The sequence below is a fragment of the Rhinolophus sinicus genome, chromosome 18 (genome assembly GCF_057876585.1).
Source record: "Rhinolophus sinicus isolate RSI-liver-muscle chromosome 18, RSI-T2T, whole genome shotgun sequence".
Lineage (NCBI taxonomy): Eukaryota > Metazoa > Chordata > Mammalia > Chiroptera > Rhinolophidae > Rhinolophus > Rhinolophus sinicus.
The window spans coordinates 110396681-110424514 of record NC_142518.1 but is presented as its reverse complement, the minus strand read 5'-3'; the positions used below and the strand labels follow the sequence as shown (position 1 = coordinate 110424514).

Genomic DNA, 27834 nt, shown 5'->3' with positions numbered 1-27834 from the left:
TTGGTGTAGGCGGCAGGAGCTTGTAGCTGGCACGTGATTGGCAGCTGGGCCGGCCAGTGAGCCTGGGGCATGGGTGGGGCGCGGCTCCAAGCGCGAAACATGGCCGGGCTAGGGGCTGGCGATAGCAGCGGCTACGAGGATGAAGACGACGACAGCGTGTTCAAAGCGGCCGTAGAGGTGTTCGCCAAGCTGAAGGTGCTGCGGACCCGGGGAGCCATGGGGCCGGGCGGCGGGCAAGGCAGGGCCTCTGGCGGAACCGCGGGTATCTCCGTTCGCGGCTGCGCCCTGTGTCCCGCTGCAGGGGATAGCTTGTGGGGTGTCCATCTTTGCTCCTGTGGCGGCCGCGGGCTTTCGTTCTTGCTGTTTCCACGGTCCGTGCCTGGTGGTTTGGGCCTACGCTGCGCGCGTGCCGCACCTTAACTTTTGTCTCCTGGAACTCTGCAAGACCTAGCTGGGCGTGCCGAAGCGAGTGGAGAGATGGGAAGGAGCTCACGGGGTCCAGGGGAGACAGGCGGGCAGAGCCTGTGATCCCTGTCACGGGCCAGTGGTGGCAGTAGTGAGAAAGACCGCCGCACTAGGTTGGGTAGAAGTCCCAGATCCCGCTTGCCCGCAGCCCTGTCCCTCCTCGCCCCTCCCCTCCCCTCCCCTCCAGGGACGTCCCGTCGGCCCTCATTCCCCCTGTTCCTTTGGTCCCATAGCCGGGAGCCTGCATCGGCATCTCGGAATCTCGCTAAAGTCCTTACATGCTGCTAGATAAAACTGCTACGCGAGCCCAGAGGGAGCATACTTAGAGGAGGTGGGGTGGTAGGCTGCCGGAGATGGGGGCTGAGAATGAGGGGAATTTAGGCCTGGGCACGATGGAAGGAGGGTGCTGCGGGCTGCCGGGCGTACACGGTGGGGGTGGGCAGCGTGCGTGCCCTCTAGCAAGTCTGGTGTGTGCCTGGCTGCAGTAAACGTCTGTAAAGGAGCACCAAGGGCACGAGCGAGCGCAGAAGTGCATTGCAGCCCTTCAGTACTTCTGGCTTTCTAAAGCTTCCTGGCTTTCCCTTTCCTTGCTTAGGACCTCAACTGCCCTTTCCTCGAGGGTCTTTATATCACAGAACCAAAGACCATTCAGGAACTGCTGTGTAGCCCCTCGAAGTACCGCTTGGAAATCCTGGAGTGGATGTGTACACGGTAATGGAGTTGTTTCTTCTTCCCCCACTTCCAGGGCACACTGGGCACCACTCAATCCAGCTGGGTGAGATGGGGTTTGTTATAAGTAGCTGTCCTCCCAGACATACCATACCCCAGGTCACTGTGAGAGCAGCTGCTAAGATAAGAAGTGCCAGCTATGGAGCCATGGTCAAATTGGGGTGAAAGTGCCCCCTGCCAGTGCTTTTTGGAGTCCGTTCGCCACCTGGCTGAAGTGCTGAACTTGACTTCTGAGCATTTTTCTTGCTTTAACTACTGGTTTCAGAGCTGGCAGGGGCCTGAGAAATGATCTACTTCAGTCCTTTCATTTTCAGACTGGGAAGCTAAGGGTCAGGCTGGAGTCGTAACTGTCTTGGGTCTTGCCATGAGGAGTGACAAGCAGGGCCAAGACCCCCATTTTCCAGTCCTTCCGGTCAGGGTGCGGCCTGGTGTATGTGCCTGACACTGTGCAAGGGAAGCAGAGCCTTCCCAGATGGCAAGGGGAAAGATCCAGGCTCTTGGGCTGAGGGAGATGCCTAGGCAGGAGCCAGGTGGTGGAGTAGCAGGGGTCTAGCCTGCACCCAGCTGGTGCGCCTGCCAGGCCACAGGATATCAGCAGGCCTGGCCCTGGGCTGGGTGTCCTAGGGATGGCCAGGAGGAAGGACGAGGCATTTTCATGTTTGAACCTCTCCTGCTGCTTTCCAGGCCCTTCCCCAGCCCCACCCCAGGCCTCTGCACATCAGTGCTCTCATAACCTTTTGCTCTCACCGACCTTGTTCTCCCTCATGGAAATACCCTTCAGGTCTCTGCATGTCGCACATACTCCGATACAGCCCTCAAAGACCCAGCTCACACGTCCCATCTCCTTTGAAAAAGTCTCTAGTTCTCAGGGCAAAATGTATTCCTCTTACCTGGACACCCGCAACCTTTTACTTATTTTTTTAAATGTCATAGGTGAATATTTTTAAATTTTTGACAAATTTTTCAATGACGGTTGACATTCAATAGTATATTAGTTTCAGGTATACAGCATAGCGGTTAGACATTTATATAGCTTATGAAGTGACACCCACAACCTCTAAGCATACTCCTGCCAGAGCCCTCAGCCCGTTGGTTCTGCCTTGTCCTGCTGTCTGTCCTGTGTGGCTCTCCAAAGCACTAGGAGCTGCTGGAGGGCAGGTACCGGGGGGTACTGTCATCAGCCCTAGGCCACAGCATAGTGTTGTACTGACATGGAGCGCACGGACACACACGCACCTCTGCCCTTCCAGGCGCCTCAGCCACGGATGGGTGTCCTCAAGAAGCTGGGGCTTTAGTGGCCACAAAAGGCCAAGGCACAAATCCCAGTGAGGGCACACATCTGCAGTTGGAGTGCTGTGGACACTGGCAGGGAGGAGGTGGCATTTGATCTGGGAGGGGATAGGTAATGGCAGGTGCTCATTTCGACAGGAGCACGGAGTCGAGGTGTGGGAGGGAGAGGCAGGCAGCAGGGGCCTGAATGGCAGCTCAGGGCAGCTTATGTGGAGCCTTGTAAGCCACATGAAGGCCTTTGAACTTTGTGCTCTGGGCAGGAGGAGCATGAGACTAGGGGAGCAATATACTGAAATTGGCAGGTTGGCAGGGTGACTCGGGGGGTTGTGTGGCAGATGCGTTTGGAGGGGAGAGGCCAGAGGCAGGGAGACCAATATGGAAGGTGTTACAACAGCCTCAGGGAAAGATGGGAGGACCCTGGCTTGGAATGGCAGATGGCTTCCGTGACCGTGACTGCCAGCCCTGGAGGAACCAGTGCATGGTCCAGGAACCTGGGAGGAGAGTACTGGGGATGGCCTAGGCTAGTGCAGGGGTCTTGAGAGGGTGCTGCCAGGAGGAGGGAGGCCAAAGCCACGTCTAGTGGTCGCTCTTGTGGGAGGGAGCGCAGGTGGAAGTGGGGGACTGGGCCACCCTGCTGGCCAGAGAGCGATGGGGGATAGTCTATAGCTGCGTTCCTCAATGCTTTTCGTACTTTTTTAAATACAAGAAGCTGAATCCTTTTTATGACCCCAAGCTGGCAAAAGTGCATAGGCTTTTCAAGGGCCCCAAAGGAGGCTTGGACAGAGTTCAGTTCCCCCCACGTTCATGTTGGCTTTCTTTGCGTGTGGCTTCACCATTTCAGCTCTTGTTCAAGGCCATGTTGTTTACCCCTGTTTGGGCAGAACCTGGAAACTGCACCCAGTGTTGGCTGGGTGGCTCTTGGTGGCCCATGTGCCGTGCTGGCCCTCAGTGCAGTGGGGGGGACAGAACCACAGGGTCCCCTGGATGGCTGAGTTCAAGGTACATGGGTTCTTCGTCTCTTGAAGAATTGTACTTGCTTTTACGGCCCCCCTCCCTACTGGTCCCGGAAAATCAACTTGAGTGAAAGCCCTTTCTGAGCGAGGTCACTTAGGCTTCTATGCGTTTGTTCTTCTGCGTGTTAAAGTGTTTTTGCGGTGGTCCAGCCTGATGGGTCGCCCCGTGCTCTCCACTGCTTGGGGCTTTGTGAGTGGGAGCATTGCCCAGCAAGCAGGCCCGCGGGCCGGCCTCCTAGCATTTCGCATGGTGGGGCTCCTCCTCCTGCCCTTTCCGCCCTCGCCTTCTTTGGCAGAACAGGAGGTTGCCTTAATGAGTCATGAAGACAGACGGCACATTGGGTCCAGTGCCCTCTCTACTGTAGCCCTGCGGCTTGGGGTCTGGGGCCTAGGTCTGGCATGGCCCTGCTAGCTCCCAGGGCCCCAGCATGGTCAGGGCAGGTGTGACCCTCTCCATGGAACAGCCACTGTGCCTTCTCACCACACTGAGGTGCAGGTCCCTAGGGACCTCGATGGCAGGGTGGGGTCCCAGGCCCCACCATCCTGTGGAAAGAGCCTTTTGTCTTTATGGTGGCCAGCTCCTAGGGTTCCCTGGCGAGCAGATGTGGGCCTCAGCAGCTGGAGCCCAGACTGTGCCCCCTCACAGAGGGGACCCAGTGGGAGGCCTGAGCTGGGTGTCACTTGTAAAGCCTGCCAGGGTTCTGCGGTCCTTACTGCTTTTGGATGTAGTCTGTCTGGAAAGGGTTCTGCCCGTCAGCTCAGTGTCTTAAGGTGAGACGCTTATGACTGGCCACTGTTCCGTTTATCTGTGTGGTGTTGTCAAGGCCATGGCTCCACCAGGCCAAGGGGGGGCAGCTGGGATTGCTGTTTTCCTACCCAGGATGCCAGGACTGTGACCCCAGCCCTCAGAACACTAGGAGCCCCCAAATGGCTTGAAGCTGTGACGTGGAGGAGCATAATCCCCCTCTGATTTATACTTTTTTAAAAACAGAAAATGTCCCTCTGCTGAAAGAGCTAAGTGTGGACATTTACGAATGGCAGGTTATTCCACGGCAAGAGGCCATGGTCCCTCATTTGTTAATGCTCAGTGGCCACCTTTTCTGTGCTAGCTCCCATGTTAGGCCCCAGAAATACGGGACAGAGAGCCAGCTCCTGGCTTCGGCAAGCCTGCAGTCTGGGGGGACGAGAGCCCAGTGGAAGGACAATGGCCAGGCCCCACTGTGATGGAGGAATGCCGAGGTGGCTTCCGGGAGCAAGGGCTGTGACATCAGCCATAGGCATCGCGGGATGAGTGGCGATGACTTTGTGCTCAGGAAGGAAGGCTCAGAGAGGCGAGGGAGGAGAACCCAGGCGACCCGCAAGGACACCAGAGCAGGAAGGACTGTCCTTGGACATCAAACAAACCTGCGCCATGATTTCAGGAAAAGCTGGTCTCTTGCTTCCTTCTGAGAAAGAGCTAGAGCTCTGAGGAATTCTGGTTTGTCCTGTCGGAGAGTTTGATTTTTTATTGTGAGAATTTTCATTTCAGTTTCAAATTCATATTTCTGAGGTAAAGTTTCAGAAATACTTTGGTTTCTGTTTTTTTTCTCCCCTGATAATTTATGGAGTTGAAATTCACATCACATAAAATTACCCAATTTAAAATGAACATTTCAATGGCGTTTAGCACATGCATGAGTAATTCACTTTTTAGAGAGAGAGAGACAGAGAGAGAGAGAGAGAGAGAGAGAGAGAGAGAGAGAGAGAGAGAGAGTAAGGAGGGTTAGTGAGGGGGCCTCTGGCCTGCTCAGCCCTGACTGGTTTTGCTCTTTCCCTGCAGGGTCTGTCCCTCCTGGCAGGAGAGGTTCAGCTCACTGAAGGGGACCCCAGCCGAGGTGAAGATCCAAGGTGGGTCTGTGCTAGGGGAGTTTGGAGTTGGGTGGTGGATTCTGGGCATTTCTGGGCTTGTGCAACACAATGAAATTCACAACTCACTAGGAGCACACCAGGCAGCTCTCCACAGGGCTTGTCTTGTAGTCACTTCTACACGAAGAGTTAGTCTCATAGGGGCATGTGAATAAGACCAAGAGTCTGTTACCCTGCCAGCCTGTCCCCCGAGGCACTGTGGGCAGAGATAGTGGTTCTCATGGATGCCGCTGGTGGTTCAATCCTGTCTTGGCAGAAAGTGTCCTTAACCCAGTAACGAACATTATTAGGTAAAGGGGAGCAAACTGCAGTCCTCCAGATGGTAGCAAACTCTTCACCTTCACAATGGTGCTTCCAAAAGTAAACATTTCCACAGGCCTGTGTTTGGCCCAACCACTCCAGGATGGGTAAACTGGACCCTGGAATGCTGATCCATGTCTGCGCTCGTGCTGCCAAATGAATAATCTGGGGACAGTTGTCAGAAGAACAGGGCGTTGTGTCTTGGAGCCCGCAGGCCTGGCCTGTGGGCAGGCCCAGGCTGCACAGGAGTGGACTGCCCTTCTCACTGCTGTTATGTCTGATGCTCTCCTACTGATGGGATCTAATTCTCTAACGCACATGCACTCACAGGTGCCATCCCTGGCCCTCAGCCCAGCCACAGTCTTGACCTTGCCATTCCCAGCTTCAGTTTCTTCTTCTATAAAGTGCCTTGCCCACCTTGTGGGAGTGTGCTGAGTGTCAGAGCAGGTGGTAGACGTGAATGCTTGTCAAGGAGTGTGGGAGAAACCAAGACAAGTAGGGGGGTTAGAATCACAAATTCATCTGACAAGTATTTTTGGAGCACCTACTGTGTACCCCGCACTGTTTTAGGTGCTGGCAGTGTGGCAGGAAATTGTACTACTCTCACGGTGCTTAGGTGCTAGCTGCGAGACACAGGTGATAAACAAAGAAGGCAGCAAGATTCTCAGTGTATGGACAATGACAGGCACCATAAACTAAGCCAGGTGAGGGCGAAGTGGTACCTGAGTGGGTTGGGAGAAGGGTGGCGTGGTTGACATAAGATGTCCGGGGATGGCCTCTCTCTTAAACAGACACTTGCAGGAAGGGAGGAAGAGAGCCAGGCAGATATCAGGAAGAACAGTGTTTAGGGCAAGAGAACAGCAAGTGCAAAGGGCCTGAGGTAGGCTTGTGTGTGCCTGGCAGTTATGAAGAACAGTGAAGAGGCCGGTGTGGAGTGGAGAGCAAGGGGAGAGTGATGGAATGAGGTCAGAGGGGCGACGGCCAGATAGGGCCGGGCCTTGTAGACCAGAATCGATGTTTGCTTTTACTCAGAGGAAGGCTGCAACCTGACTTTGGGTTTCACAGGGTCCCTTGGGCTGCTGGGCTGAGAATGGAAGGCCGGAGAAGAGGCAGGGAAACCATTGGGAGGCTCTTGCAATGATCCAGGCTAAAGATGAGGGGCAGTGGAAGGGGGATCTATAAAGCCCAGATCCTGGATTTATAGTGAAGGGAGGGTCGGTCAGACTACCTGAGGCTTGGATGTGGGCTAAGTAAGACAGAGGCCAGGGAGGACACGAGGACTTTGGGTTAAGGGCTGTGGGTGGAACAGGTCTGCTCGGGGGTATAACTGGCATTTGGACAGCATTCCAGGATTACTAATGCTTTCACATAGGTGTGCTGCTTGCTTCTTGCACCAAACCTTCCAAATCAGATGCCACAATTATGCCTGTTTTAGGCACATGGGGGGTTGGAGACCGTCCTTGCTAGGTGGTGGGTGTGGAGCTGGCAGTGGCCCCAGGCTTTCTGGCTCCAGGTCCTGGACTTCTCTGTACCAGATAGTTCTTCAGAAAATGCCCAGGACATCTTGGACTCAGTTTCCCAGTCTGTAAAGTGGAGCTAAGGCCCACCTCCTAAGGTTGCTGGCAAGATGAAAGGATACTGTAGGAAACTGACAAATGTGAATGATGATTCTTTTTGCTTTGGCCTGGAGAGGTCTCTGAGAGGGCAGCACACGGCGTGTTTGGAAGGTTCCCTGAACTCTGTCGGCTCCTCAAACAGCTGGCTGGCTTCTGCTAGAAGCCGGAGTTCCCTATATGGAACAGCACTGGATGGGATCCCTTATTTTTAGGCAAGGAAACTGATGCCCAGAGAGGGGCAGTGACTGGGTGCAGGTCACGCAGCAAGAGGCAGTCCTGTGTGGTCCACCTGCTTCCTGGTCCACCCGGTCTTTCAGGCCCAGCCCAGGCTTGTGGGCACGGGGCCTGCCGACACTGGAGCAAGGACAGCCTCACCAGCGACCTGCTAGGAATCTGCATGTCTGTGCCCCCCTTGACTGCGCAGCATCCGTTCCTGCTTGCGTGGGTGTGTGCAGTAACAAGATCCTGGTGTTCCCGCAGAGATGGTGAAACTAGGCCACGAGCTGATGCTGTGTGGGCTGGATGACCACGAGCTCCTGAAGGTAAGAGGGGGCCCTCTCCGTCCCCACACACCCTTCGCCCCCGCTCCCTAGCCTCCCGGAGCAGGAACCCGTAGGATTCCCTTGAGTATACCCCAGCCATCCCGAGGGCCGAGGGGGAGGGTCGCTGAGGAGCCCGAGGCGGATCTCAGGCTTCTGATGATCAAAGGGACAGAGTGCATCCTGTCCTCGATGGATGACTTCATACACACTGGCACTGTGGTAAGTACTTTACATGCCAGTAGTTGCCACACCCACCCTAGGCAGTAGTACTTCTCAGCCCCACGTCACAGGGGAGCTGACAAACAACTCTCTCCAGGCCACCCAGTGACAGAGTCTGGCCTCAAACCCAGGCTCCTGGCTCCTGAGCCCATGCGCTTTCCCCATGTGCTGCCCGTCGCAGGCTTCCCTACAGAGGCGGCCCTCCGTGCATCAGTCACACCCAAATCAGTCAAAGAAATCCCCCTCCATCAGTCACCCCCCAATCAAACAAATCCTGTCCCTGACCCTTAACATTGAAAAAAAATTGAAATAATTATTTCCACACTTGGGCTATTGCAAATAATGTTGCTATGAATGTTCCTGTGTACGTTTTTGACTGAAGACATGTTTTCAGTTCTGTTGGGTATATAACTGGGAGTGGAGTTGCTGGGTCATGTAGTAACTCTGTTTACCTTTTTGAGGCACCGTCAAACTGTTTTCCACAGCAGCTTCACCATTTTACATTCTCACCAGCAACGTGTGACGGTTCCAATTTGTCCACATCCTCACCAGCACTTGTTATTGCCCATCTTTTGGGTTCAAGCTATCCTCGTAAGTGTGAAACGCTATCTCATGGAAGTTTTAATTTGTGTTTCCCTAATGACTAATGATGTTGAGCATCTTTTCATGTGCTTCTTGGCCATTTATATATCGTTTTTGGAGAAATGTCTGTATTTAGTTCTTTTGCCCACTTTTTAGTTGGGTTATTTACCTTTTCGTTGAGTTAGTTGTAAGAATTCTTTATATATTCTGGGTACAAGTCACATCAGATGTTTAATTTACAAATATTTTCTCCCATTCTCTGGATTTTTTTTTCACTTTCTTGATGTGTCCTTTGGGGCACAAAAGTTTTTAGTTTTGATAAAGTCCAAATTATTTACTTTTTCTTTTGTTGCTTGTGTTTTGTGTGTAATATTTAAGAATCCATTGTCAAATGCAAAGTCATGAAGACTGACACCTGTGTTTTTTCCTAAGAGTTTTATACTATTAGCTCTTATATTTAGGTCTTGATCCATTTTGAGTTAGTTTTATGTATGGTGTAAGGTATGTGTACTACTTCGTTCTTCTGCGTGTGGATGTCCAGTTGTCCCAGTACCACTGATTGAAAATACTGTTTTTTCCTCATTGGATTGTCTTGGCATCTTGTTGAAAATTAACTGTAAATGTGAGGGTTTATTTCTGGATTCTCCATTCTATTCCATTGATCTATATGTCTGTCCTCATGGCAGTACCACACTGTCTTGATTACTGTAGCTTTATAGTAAGTTGTACACTGTGACTCCTCCAACTTTGCTCTTTTTAAAGATTATTTTGACTATCAGGGGTTTTGAATTTACATATGAATTTTAGAATCAACTTGTCAGTTTCTGCAAAAAAGGCAACCAGGATTTTGATGGAAATTGCACTGAATCTGCACTGATCTTTTTGGGGAGTGTTGCCATCAACTATATTAAGTCTTCCTATTCATGAACATGGGCTGTCTTTCCATTTAGTTAGATTTTCTTTAATTTCTTTCAAAGATGTTTTGTAGTTTTCAGTGTATAAGTCTTATACTTCTTTTGTTAAATTTATTCCTGAGTATTTTATTCTTTATGATGCTGTTACAGATGGAATTGTTTTCATTTCATTTTTGTATTGTTTATTGTTAATGTGTGGAAATACAATTGATTTTGCATGTTGCTCTTGTATCCTGCCATCTTGCTAAACTTGTTTATTCTAATAGTTTTTTAAGTAGATTACTTAGGATTTTCTATATACAAGATCATGTCTTTTGCAAATAGAGATAGTTTTACATCTGTCTTTCCAATTTGGATGCTTTTTTATTTCTTTTTCTTGTTTAACTGCTCTGGCTAGCACCTCCAGTACAATGTTGAATAGAAGTGGCAAGAGTGGACCACCTTATCTTGTTCCTGATTTTAGGGGGAAAGCATCTGATCTTCGCCATTGAGTATGATGTTAGTGGTTGGATTTTTGTTTTTTTATAGATGTCCTTTATCAAGTTGAGGATGTTCCCTTCTATTCCTGTATTAAGTTTTTATCATGAAAGAGTGTTGAATTTTCTAAATGCTTTCTCTGCATCTATTGAGATGATCATGGGGTTTTGTCTTTTATTTTAGTCTTCCTTCATTTGTGATGTTATAAGTTTCCTTTTGGTATTATTTCACTTATGTCTAAATAACTGCCTTCAGCGGTTCTTTTAGAAGTGATCTGCTGGGTCCATATTCTCTTAGATTTTTTTTTAAATTTGAGTATGTGTAGTTCCCTTTCATTCTTGATGGATATTTTCACTGGATACAGAGTTTGGGGCTGGCAGTTCTTCTTTTTCCACAGGTTCTGATGAGAAATCTGCAGTCATTTGAATCATTTTCACCTTGTAGGCCATGCATTGTTTTTCTCCTGCTACTTCAAAAATTTTTTTCTTGATTTGTTTTCAGCAATCTGATTATGTGTTTGTGGGACGATTTCTTTGAGTTTGTCATGTTGAACCCAACTTCACAAATCTTTCACCAAACTTGGGAGGTTTTCTCTCTGTTGCTCACACTGCATAGTTTCTGTTAATGTTTACAAGTTCACTGACTCTTTCCTCTGTTCCCTCCGTTTTACTGTTGAGTCTATCAGTGAGTTTTTAATTTCAGTTTTTCTCTTTTTCTGTTCTAAAGTTTCTGTTTTTTAAAAAATATTTTCTGTTTCTTTCCTGATGCTTTCTATTTTAACTTCTGTTTCAAGGGTATTCATGATTACCTATTCAGCATTTTTATAATGACTGCTTAAATTTCTCAGGTTATTCCAGCATCTTTGCCATCTTGCCATTGATGTCTATTGATTGTCTTTTCTTATGCAAGTTGAGATTTTCGTGGTTTTCTTCATGTGCCCAGTAATTTTGGATGGCATTCTGGACATTTTGACTATTAGTTTGACTCTGGGTCTTGTTACATTTGTTTTTAATTGGGAAATATTGGGGAGCAGTGTGTTTTTCCAGGAAGTCAAGTCGGTCTTTCAATCTAGTTGTGGGGGGGGGGGCACAGCTCACTGGCCCATGTGGGAATCGAACCTGCGACCTTGGTGTTGAGCACCACGCTCTGACCAGTGAGCCATCCTGTCATTGGTGGCTCAGCTCCAAACTCAAGCTGTTGTTTTTAATCTAGTTGTGGAGGGCACAGTTCACTGGCCCATGTGGGAATTGAACTGGCAACCTTGTTAAGAGTTCACGCTCTAACCAACTGAGTCATCCAGCCTCCCTGGGTCTTGTTAAATTTTATGGAGAATGTTCATATTTGTGTTTTAGTAGGCACTTAACCTGGTTAGTTTTAAACTTTATGTTCTGCTCTCTTCTCTGGCCTGTGGTCCCAGTGTTAGCTCAATTTCCATAGCCTTTGCGCTATTTGGGTCTGTTCTGCATGTGCGCCACCTGGTGGTTGGCCTGGGACCTGGGTGTTGGTTTCTCCGCGGGCTTAGTAATCCAGTCTTCTGTATGCGCATCAAAAGCAGATCCACCCCTTCGTCGTATGTGTGTCGGGCCAGGGATGATGTAAGCCCAGGCGTTCCTGAACAGATTTATGGGGTCACTTTCCTGAGCTCTTCCCTCCCTATCATCTGTTTGATACTACCTGGGTCCTGGGGAAAGAGGCTCGTCTTTTCTGTCCTCTAGCCATGAATCACTCACTTCCTTGATGGTACCACAGCAGTGGGAGGACAGAGAGGAATAAGGGGTGACAGGATTTGGCTCCATAGCTCTACTGAATGGAGAGGAAGATACCCTGCCCTCGGAGTGTTGGCTCCTGCAGTTTTCCGGTGCCAGCCATCTTTGTTCCTGCTGCCACCCCCTCCATGATATTGCCTGGGGTCTGGGGGCTGAGAGAACAGAGAAGAGGGGGAGAAAAAAGGCTCTCTGTCTATATCACCATGAGAGTGGGGAGAGAACACCGTAAATCACCACCAGTCGGAATGGTAACCCTGGCTACTGGGCCTCCCCGGCACTCCTGCTGGTGTCTACCCCTCCGAGGCCACAGACACCAGCCACGTGCATTCTGTCCCATTATGAGAGGTGGGTATTCTATGAGAGAGGAAGGTGGCATGTGTTCTCCCCATCTTACTGAGAACTGTACCCCTTCCCTTAATTAAAAAAACTTGTTTTTATTGTGGTAAAATGCACATAGCATAAAATTTATAATTTTGACCATTTTTGAAAAATTTACCAGCAGGCCCTGAAGGGGCTCTACTCTTTTTTAAAAAAAAATTTTTTATTGTTGTAAAATATAAATAACATGGAATTTAGCATCTGAACCATTTTAAGTGTATAGTCAGTGGCAGTGGCATTAAGTACGTTCACATTTTTGTGCAACCGTCCCCACTATCCCCAGAACGCTTCTTGTCTTCCCAAATTGAAACTCTGCACCCAATTTTTAAGCCATTTTTAAAACAGACAATTCAGTAGTATTCAGTACATTCCTAATGTTGTGCAGCCATCACTCTATCTAGTTCTAGAACATTTTCATCACCCTAAGAGATCTGTGCCCATTAAGCAGCTTCTCTCCATTACCCACACGCCCTGGTACCCACCACTCTGCTGTCTCTATTTCATATCGATGGACTATACAATATATGGACTTGTGTGACTGGCTTCTTCACTTGGCACATTATTTTCAAGGGTCATCCATGTTGGAGCGTGGATCAATACTTCATTCCATTTTATGGAATAAAAAGTAAAAGCAAAAGAATATTTTACGTTGGCATTAAGGGGTGTTGGGAGTCGGTGCGTGGGAGAAGAGAGATTCAGGTGTAAGATCGTTAGGTTTGGTCAAACTCTGTAGTCCGGAATGGGAAGAGGGAACGTGTGTGACGTGTGTGACGTATGTGTGTGTATGCATTTCCTTGCTTTGTCCCCTGAAAAGGCCAAGAACAATGACACCGCAGTTGTAACACAGGCCTGGGGCAGGAAACGTACCAGCTGAGTGAGGAACACCTTGTCACACCAGAGAGAGCGAGACTTAGAGTCACGTCTGAAGGACTCAGAAGCCAGCTAGCAACAGAGGTCCTCACTGGCCAAATAGGGGACGTTGTGGGGATGAGGCACACGTCGTAAGGACAATGACTGTAGTAGACCGAGGCCCTTCGTGTATATTTAAATCCGTGAGGTGGTAACAATATTTTTAAAAAGTCATCATTCTGATACCAAAAGCACAAGCAACAAAAGAAAATAGACCAATTGGACTTTATTAAAATGAAGCACTTTGGTGCTCAAAGGGACAACGAGAAAGTGAAGAGAATCCGATGAATTAGAATCTTTATCGCTCACATATCTGATAAGGGTCTAGTATCCAGAATCTATAAAGAACCCTGACAGTTCAATAATAAAAGACAAGTAACACAAGTCAAAAATGGGCAAAGGATCTGAATAGACATTTCTCCAGAGAAGATACACAAATGGCCAATAAGTGCATGAAAACATGCTCCCCATCATTAGTCATCAGGGAAATGCAAATTAAAACCTCAATGAGATCCCACTTCACACACACTAGGGTGGCTTTAATAAAAAAAAAAAAAAGGAAATAGCAAGCATTGGCGAGGATGCGGGGAAGCTGGACCCCTCATACACTGCTGGTGGGGATGGAAAATGGTGCAGCCGCTGTGGAAGACTGACTGGCGGTTCCGCAAAAGGATAAACCTAGAGTTACCACATGACCCAGCAATTCCATTCCTAGCAGTAGGGCCAAGAGAACTGAAGACTTATGTCCACACAAAAACTTGTACGTCAGCAGGAAGTACTAGTATTAATAGCCAAAAGGAAGAACCCAAGTTGTCATTACTGGTGAATGGATAAATTCATGAGCAGTAATAAACAAATGATCCATACGTGCTACAATGTGGATGAACCTCGAGACCATTCTGCTGAGTGAGCAGCTCACACAGTGTATGATCCCGCTGATACGCAGTGTCCAGAAGAGGCAAGTCTGTAGAGACGGAATCTGTGGGTGCCAGGGGCTGGGGTGGATGCCAGGTTACTGCAGTGGGGACGGATGGGGTTTCTTGTGGGGTGCTGGGAATGTTCTGGACTTACATTGCGGTGATGGCCGCACAGCTGTGGTGTCCTAACCACCACTGAACTATGCATGTCAGAAGGGTGAATTCGTGGCGAGTGCATTCTATCTCAATAAAAAATAGCAGTGCAGCTGAAGGAAGAGAGCGAATGTGCGAGAGGAGTGCTCCAGGCTCAAGAAGAGTCAGAGAACTGCCCTGAGGTGGCGTGTGCTTGGCCTATTCCAGAAACAGCCAGCAGACTGCTTTGGCTGCAGTAGAGCTGGGGGGTGGACCATGTGGGACTTGGTAAGCCTGGGGAGGCCTTCAGGTGCACTTGTTAATGAGGTGGGTGGCCACTAGAGAGTTTCTGTTGAGTCGTACAGATGGCGATGGCCATGGTGTGAAGGAGGCTGCAGCTGGGGCCAGGCACTCGGGTGCTGGCTTAGGTGGCTGTGGCGGGTGAAGCAGCTGGATTAGGCTGGGCCCACCAGGTCTGCTGATGCAGGGATTGGGGGGGGCCCTGGGAGGGGAGTCCCACCCAGAGCATGGGGAGGTCTGGGGCTTTGTGGATTCATGCTGCAGACCTTTCCAAGTGGCCTTGTTGGGTCTGGTCCTTTGTTGGGGAGCAGAGGGGAGACAGATGTGATGAGGCCTCTACCCGGTGCTGCTCTTGGGCCACTAGAGGCCATGGATGGACTTCAGCAAGGTGGCTGCAGTGCAGCCTGGGGACTCGGGTCTTAGAGGGGCTGCGCCATGGCCTGGGGAGCTCACGAGGAGACACAGGCCGGGACTCTCCAGTGGGCTCAGTGCCACAGTCCCAGCTGCACCCCAGGCTGGCAGAGCCCAGGGCACGGGCACCTATCCTTTCCACGGCATCGGGAGGGGCTATGGGAGCTGGGTTTATGTTGAGGAGGGGATGGCAGGCAGGGTGTCCCAGCCCTGGCCACAGGTCAAGGCTCTGTGAAGTCTGGAGTGACAGTTGCTCATATTTCTGTCTAGACAGTGTCCCACACCCCCACCTCCTACTCCCAGGCTGCCCTTCAAGTGTGTCACTTGGGCTCAGTGTCCTGGGAGCAGATTGGGAGAATGACGCCTGAGCAGCCAGTGGCAGGCTGAGAGTGTGGAGATGGAGACACCACAGGTTTCCAGATACACTGGTGCTGTCCATGTGGCCAACCTGTGGCGAGTGCCAGGCAGCTGCAGCCATGAGGCCTGGCACTCATGGACAGGGAGCCGAGGTGCAAGCGTGATAGCAGAGCACGCCCTGGTCCCCAGGTTTATTCCCAACCCAGGGCCGCCTAGCCTGAAATGCCACCAGGAGCCTCTCAGCCCTTTCCCTTCAGCCTGTGCCTTCCATGCCCATTTGAGTGCAGATGCTTCTTAGAGGGCTGTATAGTAAGTTGCCAGTGATGCTGGCTGAGTGAATCTTTCTGGCGCTTTCCTCAGCAGAGCAGGTGTGTGGGGGCGGGGCAATGGGGAGCTAACATGGAGCAGCAGGCCCAGCTTTGTTTCCGGCACCCCTGCTCCCAGGGCTCTCTGGGCAGGCCAGGCCTTTGAGGTTGTAAATGGGTCCTGGGGAGCAGCTGTGAGCCTCCCCCTCTTTCCGGAAGGAGGAAGGACTTATACTGCTGAAGCCATGAGCTCCTGGATGGACAGCTGCTTGTTGGGAATTCCAGCCACCTTCAGGGCAGGGGACTAAGTGAGCTGCTGCTGGGGGACGAGTCCTTGCTCTCCCTGTGAGGAGTGGGATCTGCACAGGCCACCTCTGCAGCCTTGTCTTGCTGTTCCAGTTGGCTGTGGTCATTCCTGGCTGGGGAAGGTGACCTGCCCAGGAGGACAGGCCTCCGGGACATGTTCCTGAGGAATGGGCCACTCCCAGGTCCCTGTGGGCTCTGTCCTGCTTTCAGCAGGCCCTGCTGCGCTCTGCATGCCCGCCCAAGCAGCCTCACTGCGGGATGTGTGGTGAGCACACACACCCAGACGTTTCTACAGCTCTTGCTACTTCTACAGTGTGGTCCCAGGCATCACTGCGACCCGGGGCTGGGTCAGTCCCAGAGACTGCTCGGTGGCGGCCCAGGCCCCTCATTTCCACTGAGCCCAGCAGGGTAGAGTGTGGGGCGGGGGCACCTGGCACACCTGGCCAGTGAGGGCATGTGGCCTCCCCTCTCCAGGGCCGGGCCTGCGCCCAGAAGCAGCTACACTTTATGGACCAGCTGCTGGATGCAGTCCAGAGCCTGAGCATTGGATACTCCAGCTGCTCCAGGTACAGGCTGGGGGTGGGACCTGCACAGAATGGCCGGCGGTACCCGTGGTCCTCCATCTGGAGCTGGGGGCGCAAGGGGCCTGCTGGGCTTCCGGGCCTGCCACCAGGTGCATCTCTAGCTGGGTTTTACTGCCTGCTCTGGCGGCTACAGGCTGTCCGGGTGAAAGGGTTGGGCCCGCTGAGGAGGGGGGTGCTTGGGATGTCCCTGTCAGCGGTGGGCTCTCGGAGATGTGGGGCTTGGCTTCGGCCACCAAAACAGACAGACTGCAGGAGGCCCCTTCTCTTGGCCCCTCTGCTGGCTTGTTTGGTTCTTGGGTTTCCTGCATGGGACCTCGGCAAGGATGCCAGCACAGTCCCCAGATGCCATGCTCCGGCTGGTGACAGTGTGGCCACCTCTGCAGTGTGCAGGAGCACTTCGAGGACACCAGGGAGAAGAACGAGGCGCTGCTGGGGGAGCTCTTCTCCAGCTTCCACCTGCAAACGCTCCTGAGCCCCGACTGTGCCCTGTGGTCCCTGGACATGCAGTCCGTCCTTGACGAGCAGGGTGACGACTGGCAGAGGTACGGGCCCCACGTGGTTCTGTGGCCTGGGACACTATTCCAGGTGTGGCCCATGATGGCACAGAGCTGGCAGTGTCCCCTCTTGTCTCCCTGCAGGCCCAGCCTCCCTGTGGAGTTGGAGGAGGAGGAAGAGGAAGAGCAGGAGGAGGAGGAGGGGGAGGACCGAGAGGGGGAGAAGGTGGTAGAACTGGCCAGGCAGCTGCAGGAGAGTGCGGCCAAGCTGCAGGCACTGCGGTCGGAGGTGAGGGTGCTGGCTCCTGGGGCCTCAGGCACCCCATCTTTACAGTGAGCTTAAGGGAGGCAGGGAGGCAGTGCGCGCAGGGCCTGATGGGTTCTACAATATGGTGGGTGCTCAGCCCACATCAAGGGGAGAGGCAGACCAGCTCTGGGTAGGAGCGGGGAGGCTTCCTGAAGAATGGAAAGGATTGGCCTCGGACGGGCTGCATGCCAGGCTCGGAGCTCCGGGCTTTCACGTGCTGCCTTGTGTGTGGCCCTCCCAGCAGCCCTTGGCTTGGCTTCCTTACTTTCCTGAAGAGGAAACTGATGCCCACACAGGCGGCAGTGGCAGGACTGAGGCCAGAAAGCCAGGCAGCCTTGTTCTAAACCAAATTGCTCTTTTCTGCCTCTGATCTTAGTTCTCCTGGTTTGTGGAACACTGGGGTGGCCAGAAGACCCTGCCTCCGGGTGGGGGCAAGGGACTTGGTGCCCCAGGGGCAGTCAGGGTAGCCTCAAAGGACCCTCTGCCTCTGGCTTTGCAGCGCTTCATGCACAACAAGCCAGGGGTCACTGTGAACGAGGCCAACGCCAGCACCCTGGACCAGAAGCTGCGCCTGGTCATCTCTGACTTCCAGCAGCTCGTCGTAGCTTTCCTCCAGGTCTATGACGATGAGCTGGGTGAGTGCTGCCAGCGCCCAGGCCCCGACCTCCATCCGTGCGGCCCCGTCGTCCAGGCCGTGTACCAGACTCTGACTTCATGCAGCCAAGTAAGAAGCACCCTCTTCTCTCCCACTGCAGCCCCCCGCGAGGGACTTGGGGCCGGGGATGGGGCTAGGAGGGGCTTGGCCCAGGTTCCCTGTGAGCAGGTGGCACTGCTAGGGACCTTGGATGGCTTCGGCAGGAGCTTCTCCTGGTGCCACAGTGGGAATGAGGGCTAACATGGGTGGCCCCCCCGAAGGCCCCACTGTACTGCTGGGGGGTGTTAACTGATACAAGACCCTGGGCCCAGAAGAGGTTTGTGCACTGTTTGCACTGGGTCCTAGTTGACTATATGACACCCTTGCTCTTCCACTGAAATTTTTATTGTGAGCACTGTTGCACGTCGTTCCAACTTCTTTAAAAGCATGGCCTTAGTGGCTGCAGAGTATTTTGTTCCAGCTTCTTTCCCGATATTGGTCTCGTTCTGTCTTCATGATACACTCGAATGCGTGATGGCCCATTTGTTCTTGTGTATGACCAAGAACTATGCCAGGCAGATACTTGCTTGTCTGTGCCCTTGACCCAGCTCACACGGACAGGAAAAGGTGGCCTCACGCTGCTGAGCTAACTGTGAATATTTACTCATTTTGTTGTTTCACATTTCAGACCCCCAGAGCCGCCCTAAACACGGCTTTCGTTATGATTATAAGCACAGTTGCCATGCGTGGAACTCTGACACTGGCTCAGTGCTTCCACAGCGTTTATCTTGGTTTTGTAATGGAAAGGCTCCTAGCCTTCCAAACCTGGTCAGCCTGTCCTTTGCGACTCTGCCCACAGGGCGAGTTGGGGTACAGTCCTCTCCCATCAGAAAGGCCCTTTTATTTTGGCACATTGATTTCCCACTGTGGGACGTTTTCCCACTGTGCCAGTGGCTTTGCTTGGCTCCCAGTGTGGGATGGGGCATGCTGTAGTGTGGCCAGGAGGAAGGGAGTTAGGTTGGAGAACTCTTCTTGGTGACTCTCCAGGAAGCTGGGAGTCCTGCCATCACCCAAGGTTATCCTTGGAGATGAACGACGCCCCAGGCTTGAGGACCTAGGGAGAAGCGCATGCTCACTGTGAACCTGGGTGGGAAGCAGGAGGTGTCTTCTGTAGGTCGGACCACCAGGACTTAGTGCCCACATGCCTCCCTCCCTCCCTCTGTCCTTCCTTCCTTCCCTCTCAGATGTTGGAAGTGGTGGTGGAGGTCACTGACACCTCGGCTAAAGCTGTGGGGATGGTGAAGCAGCAGCAGAGTGAGCAGATCTGTTGGGGCAGCAGCAACCCTGTGATGAGTCTAGGTATGTGGTCATTACTGGCTGTGGCCGTGGCCGTGGCCGCCCACTCTGCGGTCGGTGGCAGGGCTGTCCCAGTGCACTTGGCTGGGCACCGGCCTCATGCCTGGGCTCCTGTGCTCAACCAGCATTTGCAGAGCATTGTGGGACCCGCCCCTTACTTCTTTCTCTAATGTATAAGGTTTTTCTTCCCTCAAAAAAAAATGCTTTTGACAGGTTATAAAACCAGCACATTAATTGTAGAAATTTAGGATAACCCAGACACGTGCAGAGGTGAAATAAACACAGTCCATAACCTGAGCCCAGAAATGGTCGGTGTTAACATTTTGGCCTCTTTCCCTCTGTTCTTTTTCCTCTCATCGTTGTATATTTCTTTGTATAAGTTAAGTGTGATCACAAAATGTATACACTTTTATATTATGTTCTTTTCCCTTGGACCTCATTATAAATATTTTCCCAGGTTCTTGAAGTAGCATTTTTCATTTTCAAACACTATTCCATTCAGCCGTTTGATACAGTTTGCTTGCCATTTTCTGTTCCTGAGCTGTAGGTCATTTTCAGGTTTTTGATATTATCCATAATACTGTCACAGGATTTATAATAGTGTGAGAGGGAAACAAGGCAAAGCTTTACTGTTGGGTAATGCTCAGGTAAATAATGGTACATCATACGGTGGGACAGTATTCATTGTTTCAAAAGTTGGTGATGGCGATATGAAGAAATGCATATTATAGAATGCTGAAGGGAATATGCAGGGTAAAAAGGAAACTCACCTTTCTAAAGGAAAACACTGTAGAAGAACTCCTCGTAGGAAATGGACCAGAATGTAGACATTGGTTTTCTCCATGTTAGAATTAGGCGGTTTAGATTGATTTCTGTTTCTTTGTCCTGCTCTGCAGTCTTCAGATTACTTAGGTAGTCCCCTCATTGTCAATCTTTAAAGAAGGATGCAGTGACTATGTTTGGACATAAAGTGTGTTCTCCTGTAAGATTATGTCCTTAGGATGGGGTTCCTGAGGTCATGGTGGTGAGGCCGGGCTCATCACCGCTTGTCAGGCCAAGCGGTCTACATTTTTCTGTAGCCTCATCTGTGCTAGATTTGATGCTGCCAACATTTCTGCTCTTGGATAGGGGCAAAAATGTGGCTGAATTTAGTTTCAATTAAACCTTTTTTTCCCGAATAAATTCATTTTCTTTTTATTACGGACATACACATTGAGAAAACTTTCTTTGATAAGAAATACAGCCTTTAGGGAGGAGTCTCAACTCATAGGGACAGAAACATGAAATAGTTGGATATTCCCAACTACAGCAGACTCCCTTTATTCCAGTTCAAATGATTTTAAAGCAAATACTTGTGGAAGCATGACCCAGGTGGAGACAGAGCCTAGAAACCCGCCATGTGCCTCTTCCTGTCTACAGCTCACTGCTGTCCTGACTTGGGGATACCGTGTCTCTGTGGCTCTCATGGAAGCCCCCTCCTGTACAGCCCCTTTGCTGCTCTTGTTTTCAGGATTCTCTTGGTCTTTGGCTTTTGACCGTTTGGCTAGAATACGCCTGGGTGTGGATTGCTTTGAGTGTAAGCCATTTGGAGCTTCTTGGATGTGTAGCTTCATGGTTTCCTTAACACTCGCTCACACAGCTGATGATTCTTCCTTCTCCTTCGCCTCCTGCTCGCTCCGAGCCCAGGGCCCGCCAGAGCTGATTGCTCAGGGCCCTCTCAGGTCTCTCCTGAGAGGAGAGCCCGGGGCATGGCTGCTCCTTTGAGATTCCCTCCTGGGCATCTTATTCCCCAGTCTCTCGTCTCACACTTGCTGAGTAAACTGTTGTTTGCCCCGACTTTTATCCACTGCCTCAGGCAGCAGCCACTAAAGCATTTGCCTGCCAGCAGTTTCCCCCCAGTGTCCCCCTAAGGAGTGGCTTTAACTCACATAGCTGCTGAGCCCTCCCTTTAGAGGGCCGTCTTTGCATGAACCCTCCAGCCAACCCTCTCCTTGGGCAGCTGGCCTCCCCGCTCCTGGCCTTGCCACACAGAGTTGCCACATGTATACCAGGCAGTCAGGAGTCTCTCTTGTTTCTGACTGAACCGCAACAGAATTCTCCATTTTCAAATTTATCATAACGTTTATCCTAATCACCACCGTCACTATGACTCTCACCCCAGTCTATATAATTGCTGTTAATAAAAAGCTTACAATCCACGCTATCATTAATGTAATAGTGATCATTAGTGTTCTGCTCTGTTTGCCATCTCACCTGTGGTCACAGGACTGGTGGCAAGTTTCACCTTTTAGATAGGCACCCTTTCTGTCTAAGCTGTGTGAACCCTGCCCTCCCCCTCCTCTCCATCTCTGCTTTGTTGGGTGCTGCTGCCTTCCTCTTGGAGGGCTCAGTTTTTGTCAGTACAGCTTCTTGATTTTGTTTGAGTAGAGTTTTGGGGCTATAGACGCACCAGAGAAACGGTCTGTGCCAAGGGCCAGTTGGAACGGCCTGTGCATTTCCCCTGTTCCCACCTGACAAACTGAGGGCCTTGGTCTCCACGACCTCCTCAGGCCCTCCCACTATGGAAGGTCTGTGTGTCTGTGCTACCCCCCTCCAGGTATAAGCAACGGGGCCACCGATCTGGCTGCGAGTAGCCAGACTTTGTTGGTCCCATCATCATTCACCAGTCACCATCTTGAATGGTTGGACCTGAGTCCCCATTTGCCTCCCAGGCTTCCAGAAACCCCAGTGCTGTGAAAATAACACTGCATTTTGAAAACAAAACAACCTTGTTAGTGCTAGGAGCAAAGGAGGGGAAGGTGGGGAGTTGACGGCACCAACACTGATAGATGGTAACAGGTTTCTAGAAGCCAGAAAGTAGAAGGGAGCAATTTGCCAGATGCAAGGGGTAGAGAAAGCCACAGCCAAGAGGACAGCCTGTCTGCCTGCTGGAATCACCACAGTTCTGGGGCCGTGTGGCTGGCAGCCCAGGGGTGGGGACAGTGGCGAGTAGGCCAGAAGCAGAGGGTGCAAGCAAAACAGGTCTCTACAGGTTGGTACTCCCAGTGAGACCCTAGCCTGCTTTTCTGTGAAGAAAATGATTGAAATGAGTGGCAAACCTAGCCCAGGTGCAGCCCACCTTTTTCTGGCCTCTGAGGGTCCATGGTGTGAAGGCTGATCCCTGTCTACACCTACTGTCCTGTACCCACAGAGCTCCTGCAGGGAATGGGTGACTCCACCAGAGCATAGTGGAGCCAGCACCATGGAAGACAGGAGAAAGACGTGGAAAAGCAGGTCTAATGGGTCATTCAGAGAAGGGACCTTTCCATACTCAGTACAGCAGGTCCTCGAATAATGTCCATTTGTTATAATGTTGATGAGATGCTGTCGGAATTTAACTCTTGTTTTATCCATTAGCCTATGCTAAAACTGGTTTCATTATACATTGTTTCACTTAGAGTCGCAGAACCTATCGAAGACATTAAGTGAGGACTTACTGTATCATGTCCAAATGAAAACCAACGCGGAGAAAAACAAGCAAACATTCTTAGAAGTTAAAAATGCTTGCCAAAGTGTTGAAAGATCAATGGAAAGAGTAGAAAACAAAATGAGGCAACAAATCTGTAAGAATAGAAAGAAAAGAGATAAAATGAGGACACAGATAATCGACGCAGAGGCCCGACCCAGGTGGCTAACAGGCTCTTCACAGAAAGAGAGGAAGGAAAATGGAGGGTGGAGGTTACCAGTGAAGCGACGGGCATGCAGAGCTGAGGGGGTGAGTGTCCATATTCCAAGCCCAGAGCAGATGGAACCCAAAACACATGTCCCCAGGCCCAGCCTCCTGAAGTCCAGAGTAATAGGGACGCAGGGCCGGGGTCCACGCTTCCAGAGAGAGCCTGCGGCCTCCAGAGGCTGATGCCTTGCACATTCAGAGGGCCACGGGCTTACAGCCTAGGATCGAGACCCGGCCAAGCTGTAAACCAAGAGTGCCAGGGGGTGACTTGAGCCTGCTACAAAGGGGAGACGTGTGAGCTCATTTAGCAGCCAGGGTGGGGGCAGCCCCAGCCGTGGAGTGGGTTGGAGAGGTCAAGGGACTGGGAAAACCTGAGGATTCCATAAAGGCAGATGATACCCAGAGAGACTTAGGAAACGTCCATCTGTGGAGGAAAGCAAGCTAACTTGATCCCAGGAGGAGCGTTGATAGCAAGTGTCGGGAGGGTTGTCAGGGCTGGTCAGGGGTGGGCTGAGCTTGGTGCAGCTCTGCTAGGAGTCTGTCTGCTCCAGCATTGCGCTGCGGCTCGTCACCCTGAGGTACACCCCACAATTCCTGAGCTTCAGAGTCACCCTTGGGACGGGTGGGACCAAATGCCAGTGAACTATCCTGCCTTGTGGAAGGGGTGGAGGACCAGCCAGGAGGCAGGGAAGCAAGTTGGTGGAGGAAGGAAGAGGTGTCTGTTTAAGTTAAGGCACCACCGCCAGGGAAACCTCTGTCCCCAGGGTGGGAGAGGGCAGTGAAGTCCCCACACTCCGCCCAATGGCCATCACCTGAAGTTGGTACCTTGAAAGGCAGGTGCGTGTGGTATTGCCCATCCCTGAAAGCTAAGCAGCACGTCACACCTAAGGCCCATGTCATTTGATTTGTGTCAGATTAAATCACAACAACCCCCTACTGTCCCCCCCCAACTCTGGGGGTGGGCAGGGGCCTTCTATCCATGCTCAGTGCCCATGGTGCTCTCTAGCCGCCCGCCCCCAGAGCAGCTCCTGGTTCAGCAGTTTCTGTGTCAGTGGGAGTTGGGCCCCTAGGCTGCAAGCCCTTTGAGGGCCAGGTGCAGGAGGGGCGATGCTAGACTCACTATGCGTTTGTATTTTTTCTTTGCAGCCACAAAAATGGAAGCACTAACCCAGAAATACAAGCTCTTCAACGATGGTCTGCACAAAGGCATGGAGTAGTCCGGGAGATGGAAGCTGTGTCCCAAAGAGCCAGGCGGCTGGGGAGGACTGAGCCATTGGGCAGGAGAAGCATTTGCAGCCCCCATGTTCTCCGGGCACAGCCTCTGGCTGTCTGCGCCTTCAGCTCCTTTGCGGGGGGAGGGGGAAGGGCAGAAGTGGGACAGGGCAGTGTGAGCTGCAGAGAAAAAGAACGTCAGTTCCAAGAAGTTGCCTCCAGCCTGCTTTTTGCTTCCACAGCTGCATGTGACCACCCCCTTCCCTCTACTGTCTGGCCTGGGCTGAGTGGCACTTGCTGCATAGTCTTCCCTTCTTCCCGTGCTGGTTATCCTGAGTTCTAGGCCACACCTGGCATGAGCCTCGTGCTGTCCTGGGGGCCTGGACCCTGCACTAGCAGCTCCCGTTGCTTTGCTCTTCCCCGTGACACTGCCTAGTTAAGCTTGGCAATGCCAAGCACTGGAAGTCTCCACGTCACCGTGACACCGGGCCGCCTCCGACAGGAGCCCGCCTCCGCCCCCTGCCACCTCGCCCGTGACCGGCCTCAGGGTCCCATGTGAGGACTCCTTGAAGCCCCTCCACCTGCTCCCTGGAAGCCACAGCACCTGGGGTCTGGTTGCGCCAGGCCCAGCCCATGTTGCCTCCTCCTTCCTCCCCAGGGCACCCAGTACCGGCCTGGGGAATTCTTGCTAGTGGCCTGACTGGTTGTCCAGGAAGCTGCTCTCTGGGCTTCTCAGGGTGACCCAGTATCTTCCTGAGAAGTGTGTCTGTCACAGCCACCTCCCTCTCTTTGAGCACGGGAACAGGCACAACTGGTGGGGCCCTCACCTCCCTCAGCCCACTGTGGGGCGTAAAGGGGATCAAGGAGGGGCACCGTCTAAACAGCCGGGAGGCCCACCCTGTCTGCCAGCCTCCCTTGCGCCCCTCTGCCCTGCTCCCTGCAGCTGCACTGCTTCCCCAAGTCCCCTGTGAGTGAGTGCTCCACACAGGAGGCTCCGTCCTGCCCAGGCTGCCTGGGGCACCCCCAGACGGCTGCAGTGGGGGGTGGGAGGACAGGCAGATCCATGAGCACCATTGCCCAGGCATGCCAACAACTTGACAGGCCAAGTGCTGGCATGTCTCGCTCCAGAACGACATTCTCGGATGGTGTCACCTGCTTCCCGGACCAGGGATGGCCTCGCTTCCCTCCCATCTTCACTGAGCCTGGCGTCAGAGGTGCTGGGCTTCACCCCTGCTCCCGTAGTCTTGGAGCTGTGGGTGCCGCTGGGGCAGTCCTGTACTCCTGCCCCTCACGTTGCTCGTCCTTCAGAGGGGAAAGGTCGGCTCAGCTGAAGGCCATACTGCTCGCCGGGCCAGGCCTCGTGCCTCCCTGCCTCCTAACCCAGAAGCCTCTGCTAAAGCTTCCTTAGATACTATGGATCATTGTACCCTTGAGGCAGACACCATTTCCTCTTCCTGGTGGGAGATGAGCCTGAAAGCTGGGTGAGCCACCCCTCGTCACTGAGGTGGTACTAAGGCCCCACCCTGAGTGCACCCTTCCCCTTTGTGGCTGAGCATGGTGTGTGCAGGGACCTCTTCCCCACCCTGAGCTCGCTGTACCCTCATGAGGGGCAGCCCAGTCCCCTGTGACAGAAGGGGAACTGCGCCCTGGAGAAGGGGCCTCATGCCTTTGTGGATGTTGAACCCAGGTCGGCCAGGCCTGGCTGCCGTGGCCTGGCCAGGTCAGACGTGGAGGCAGGGCTGGGTGGAAGGCTCGGCTTCCTCCTGTGCTTGTGATGACAAGTCCTCAGCCCACGGCCAGTCGGGTGCCTGCTTTCCAATCTGTAAGCACGGGGCGTGTGTCCCGGTGGCTGTGAGTGAGCAAGGGGGTGGCGAGCCGGCCGCACAGGTCCTGCGGCCTCAGGCCTCCTTGTTGCCCAACAGGCGGCAGGGGGTGGGCCATGGCTGCTGATTAAAGGACGCCTGGAGCAGCCTGTGCTGAGACAGGTGTCCAGCAGCCCAGGAAGCCAGCCAGCACCCGCCCCAGGTAAGCCAGCGTGGCTGGGTTGGCAGGGACAGCCGCTGGGAGCCCACAGGCAGGTGGAGGCCAGGTTGGGGCCAGCACTTGAGTGCCATGGAGGCTGGTGAGGGAGGCTTTCTCAGGTGCCTGCTTTCTGGCAGCTGACCCTAGGGGTACAGATCCAAGCTGTAATGTCTGAGGCTCCTGGTCATGGTGTCTCAGTGAAGGTACCACCCTGGACTGTCCTTCCCCATGTCTCTGATGACATGGACCTGGAGGCAGGAGGCAGGGAGCTCTGGGCTGGGGTCTGGGTGTATCAGGCCTTTTTGCTGTTTACTGGATGCTAGTGGGGATGGCCAGTAGTGGGGATGGGGGGCAGAATGGAGGGGGCGATGAGCCCCTAGCAGGCCTCATCCTAGACAGAAGTAACAGACCCTGGTCACTGGGTTGTAGCTCTGGAGACCCCTTAGCAGTCTCCCTGGATGTTGGCCTTAGAAATTGCTTCTAGAGCCTCAAGTCCCATGGGATGGGGTGGGGTGGGGGTGGCAGGAAGAAAACCCAAAGGAGTTGGAGGCTTGGCCACCAAGATGCCTGTGGGTGGCTGGGCCCGGGTATCCCCATCTCTGGCTCTCAGGTTTTGTGCCTCTTGCTCTGGCAGCTTTAGGCATCACTGACCCTGTGTGAAGATCACCATGTCTGAGGTGCCCCGGGCTAAGACCTTTGTCTTCCTGGACCTGGAAGCCACTGGACTCCCCAGTGTGGACCCTGAGATTGCCGAGATCTCCCTGTTTGCCGTCCACCGCTCCTCCCTGGAGAGTCCAGAGCGTGACGAGGCTGGCACCCCTGTGCTGCCTCGGGTTCTGGACAAGCTCACGCTGTGCATATGCCCGGAGCGCCCCTTTACTGCCAAGGCCAGTGAGATCACCGGGCTGAGCAGCGAGGGCCTGGCGCAGTGCCAGAAGGCCAGCTTCGACGATGCCGTGGTGCGGACGCTGCAGGCTTTCCTGAGCCGCCAGGAGGGCCCCATCTGCCTCGTGGCTCACAATGGTTTTGATTACGACTTCCCGCTGCTGTGCACGGAGCTGCGGCGCCTAGGTGCCCACCTGCCCCGGGACACCACCTGCCTGGATACGCTGCCAGCACTGCGGGGCCTGGACCGTGCCCACAGCCACGGAACCCGGGCCCAGGGCTGCAAGGGTTACAGCCTAGGGAGCCTCTTCCGCCGCTACTTCCAGGCGGAGCCCAGTGCGGCCCACTCTGCAGAGGGCGATGTGCACACCCTGCTCATGGTCTTCCTGCACCGGGCTGCTGAGCTGCTCTCCTGGGCTGATGAGCAGGCCCGCAGCTGGGCCCACATCGAGCCCATGTACGTGCCTCCCGACGGCCCCAGCCTTGATGTCTGAGCACCAGGGGCTTGGTGACACGGACACCCAGGGGGACAAGGCCCACTTCCTGAGCCCTGGGCAACGCCAGCCTTGACCATTTGCTGGGCTCAGGCCTGGAGCAGGCACCGGACCGCGTGCCTCACTGCGTCTCCCCCATCCTGTTACTCGGGCATCCTGTTAGCCGTGCACCTGCCAGGCCTTCCCTGGCCCTGGCCTACTTCGCCCCACAGCTTCACCCCTGGCCCGTGCTCCAGTGCAGTTTGCTGCTGCAGGCTCCCACCGCTTACCCTGTCTCGCAATAAACATCACCAACTGCTCA

General features: G+C 52.9%; 2 protein-coding genes across 3 annotated transcripts; both read left to right on the top strand.

Annotated features, from left to right (window-relative positions):
- On the top strand, window positions 1-27834 carry HAUS7 (HAUS augmin like complex subunit 7). Of its 2 annotated transcripts, none has more exons than XM_019755135.3 (11): window positions 1-195; window positions 1061-1176; window positions 5317-5384; window positions 7799-7860; window positions 16308-16399; window positions 16801-16959; window positions 17056-17200; window positions 17718-17942; window positions 19097-19211; window positions 22646-22962; window positions 24067-24343. In XM_019755135.3, the coding sequence occupies exons 1-11, from the start codon at window positions 70-72 to the stop codon at window positions 24085-24087; spliced, it is 1446 nt and encodes a 481-aa protein (XP_019610694.2). In that variant the 5' UTR covers window positions 1-69; the 3' UTR covers window positions 24088-24343. The 2 variants fall into 2 exon arrangements, with proteins under 2 accessions (XP_019610694.2, XP_074180470.1); XM_074324369.2 differs by lacking the exon at window positions 22646-22962 and adding an exon at window positions 26789-27834 and having other exon boundaries at window positions 8-195; window positions 24067-26157.
- On the top strand, window positions 26823-27834 carry TREX2 (three prime repair exonuclease 2). Its single transcript, XM_074324370.2, has one exon. The coding sequence runs from the start codon at window positions 26823-26825 to the stop codon at window positions 27531-27533; it is 711 nt and encodes a 236-aa protein (XP_074180471.1). The 3' UTR covers window positions 27534-27834.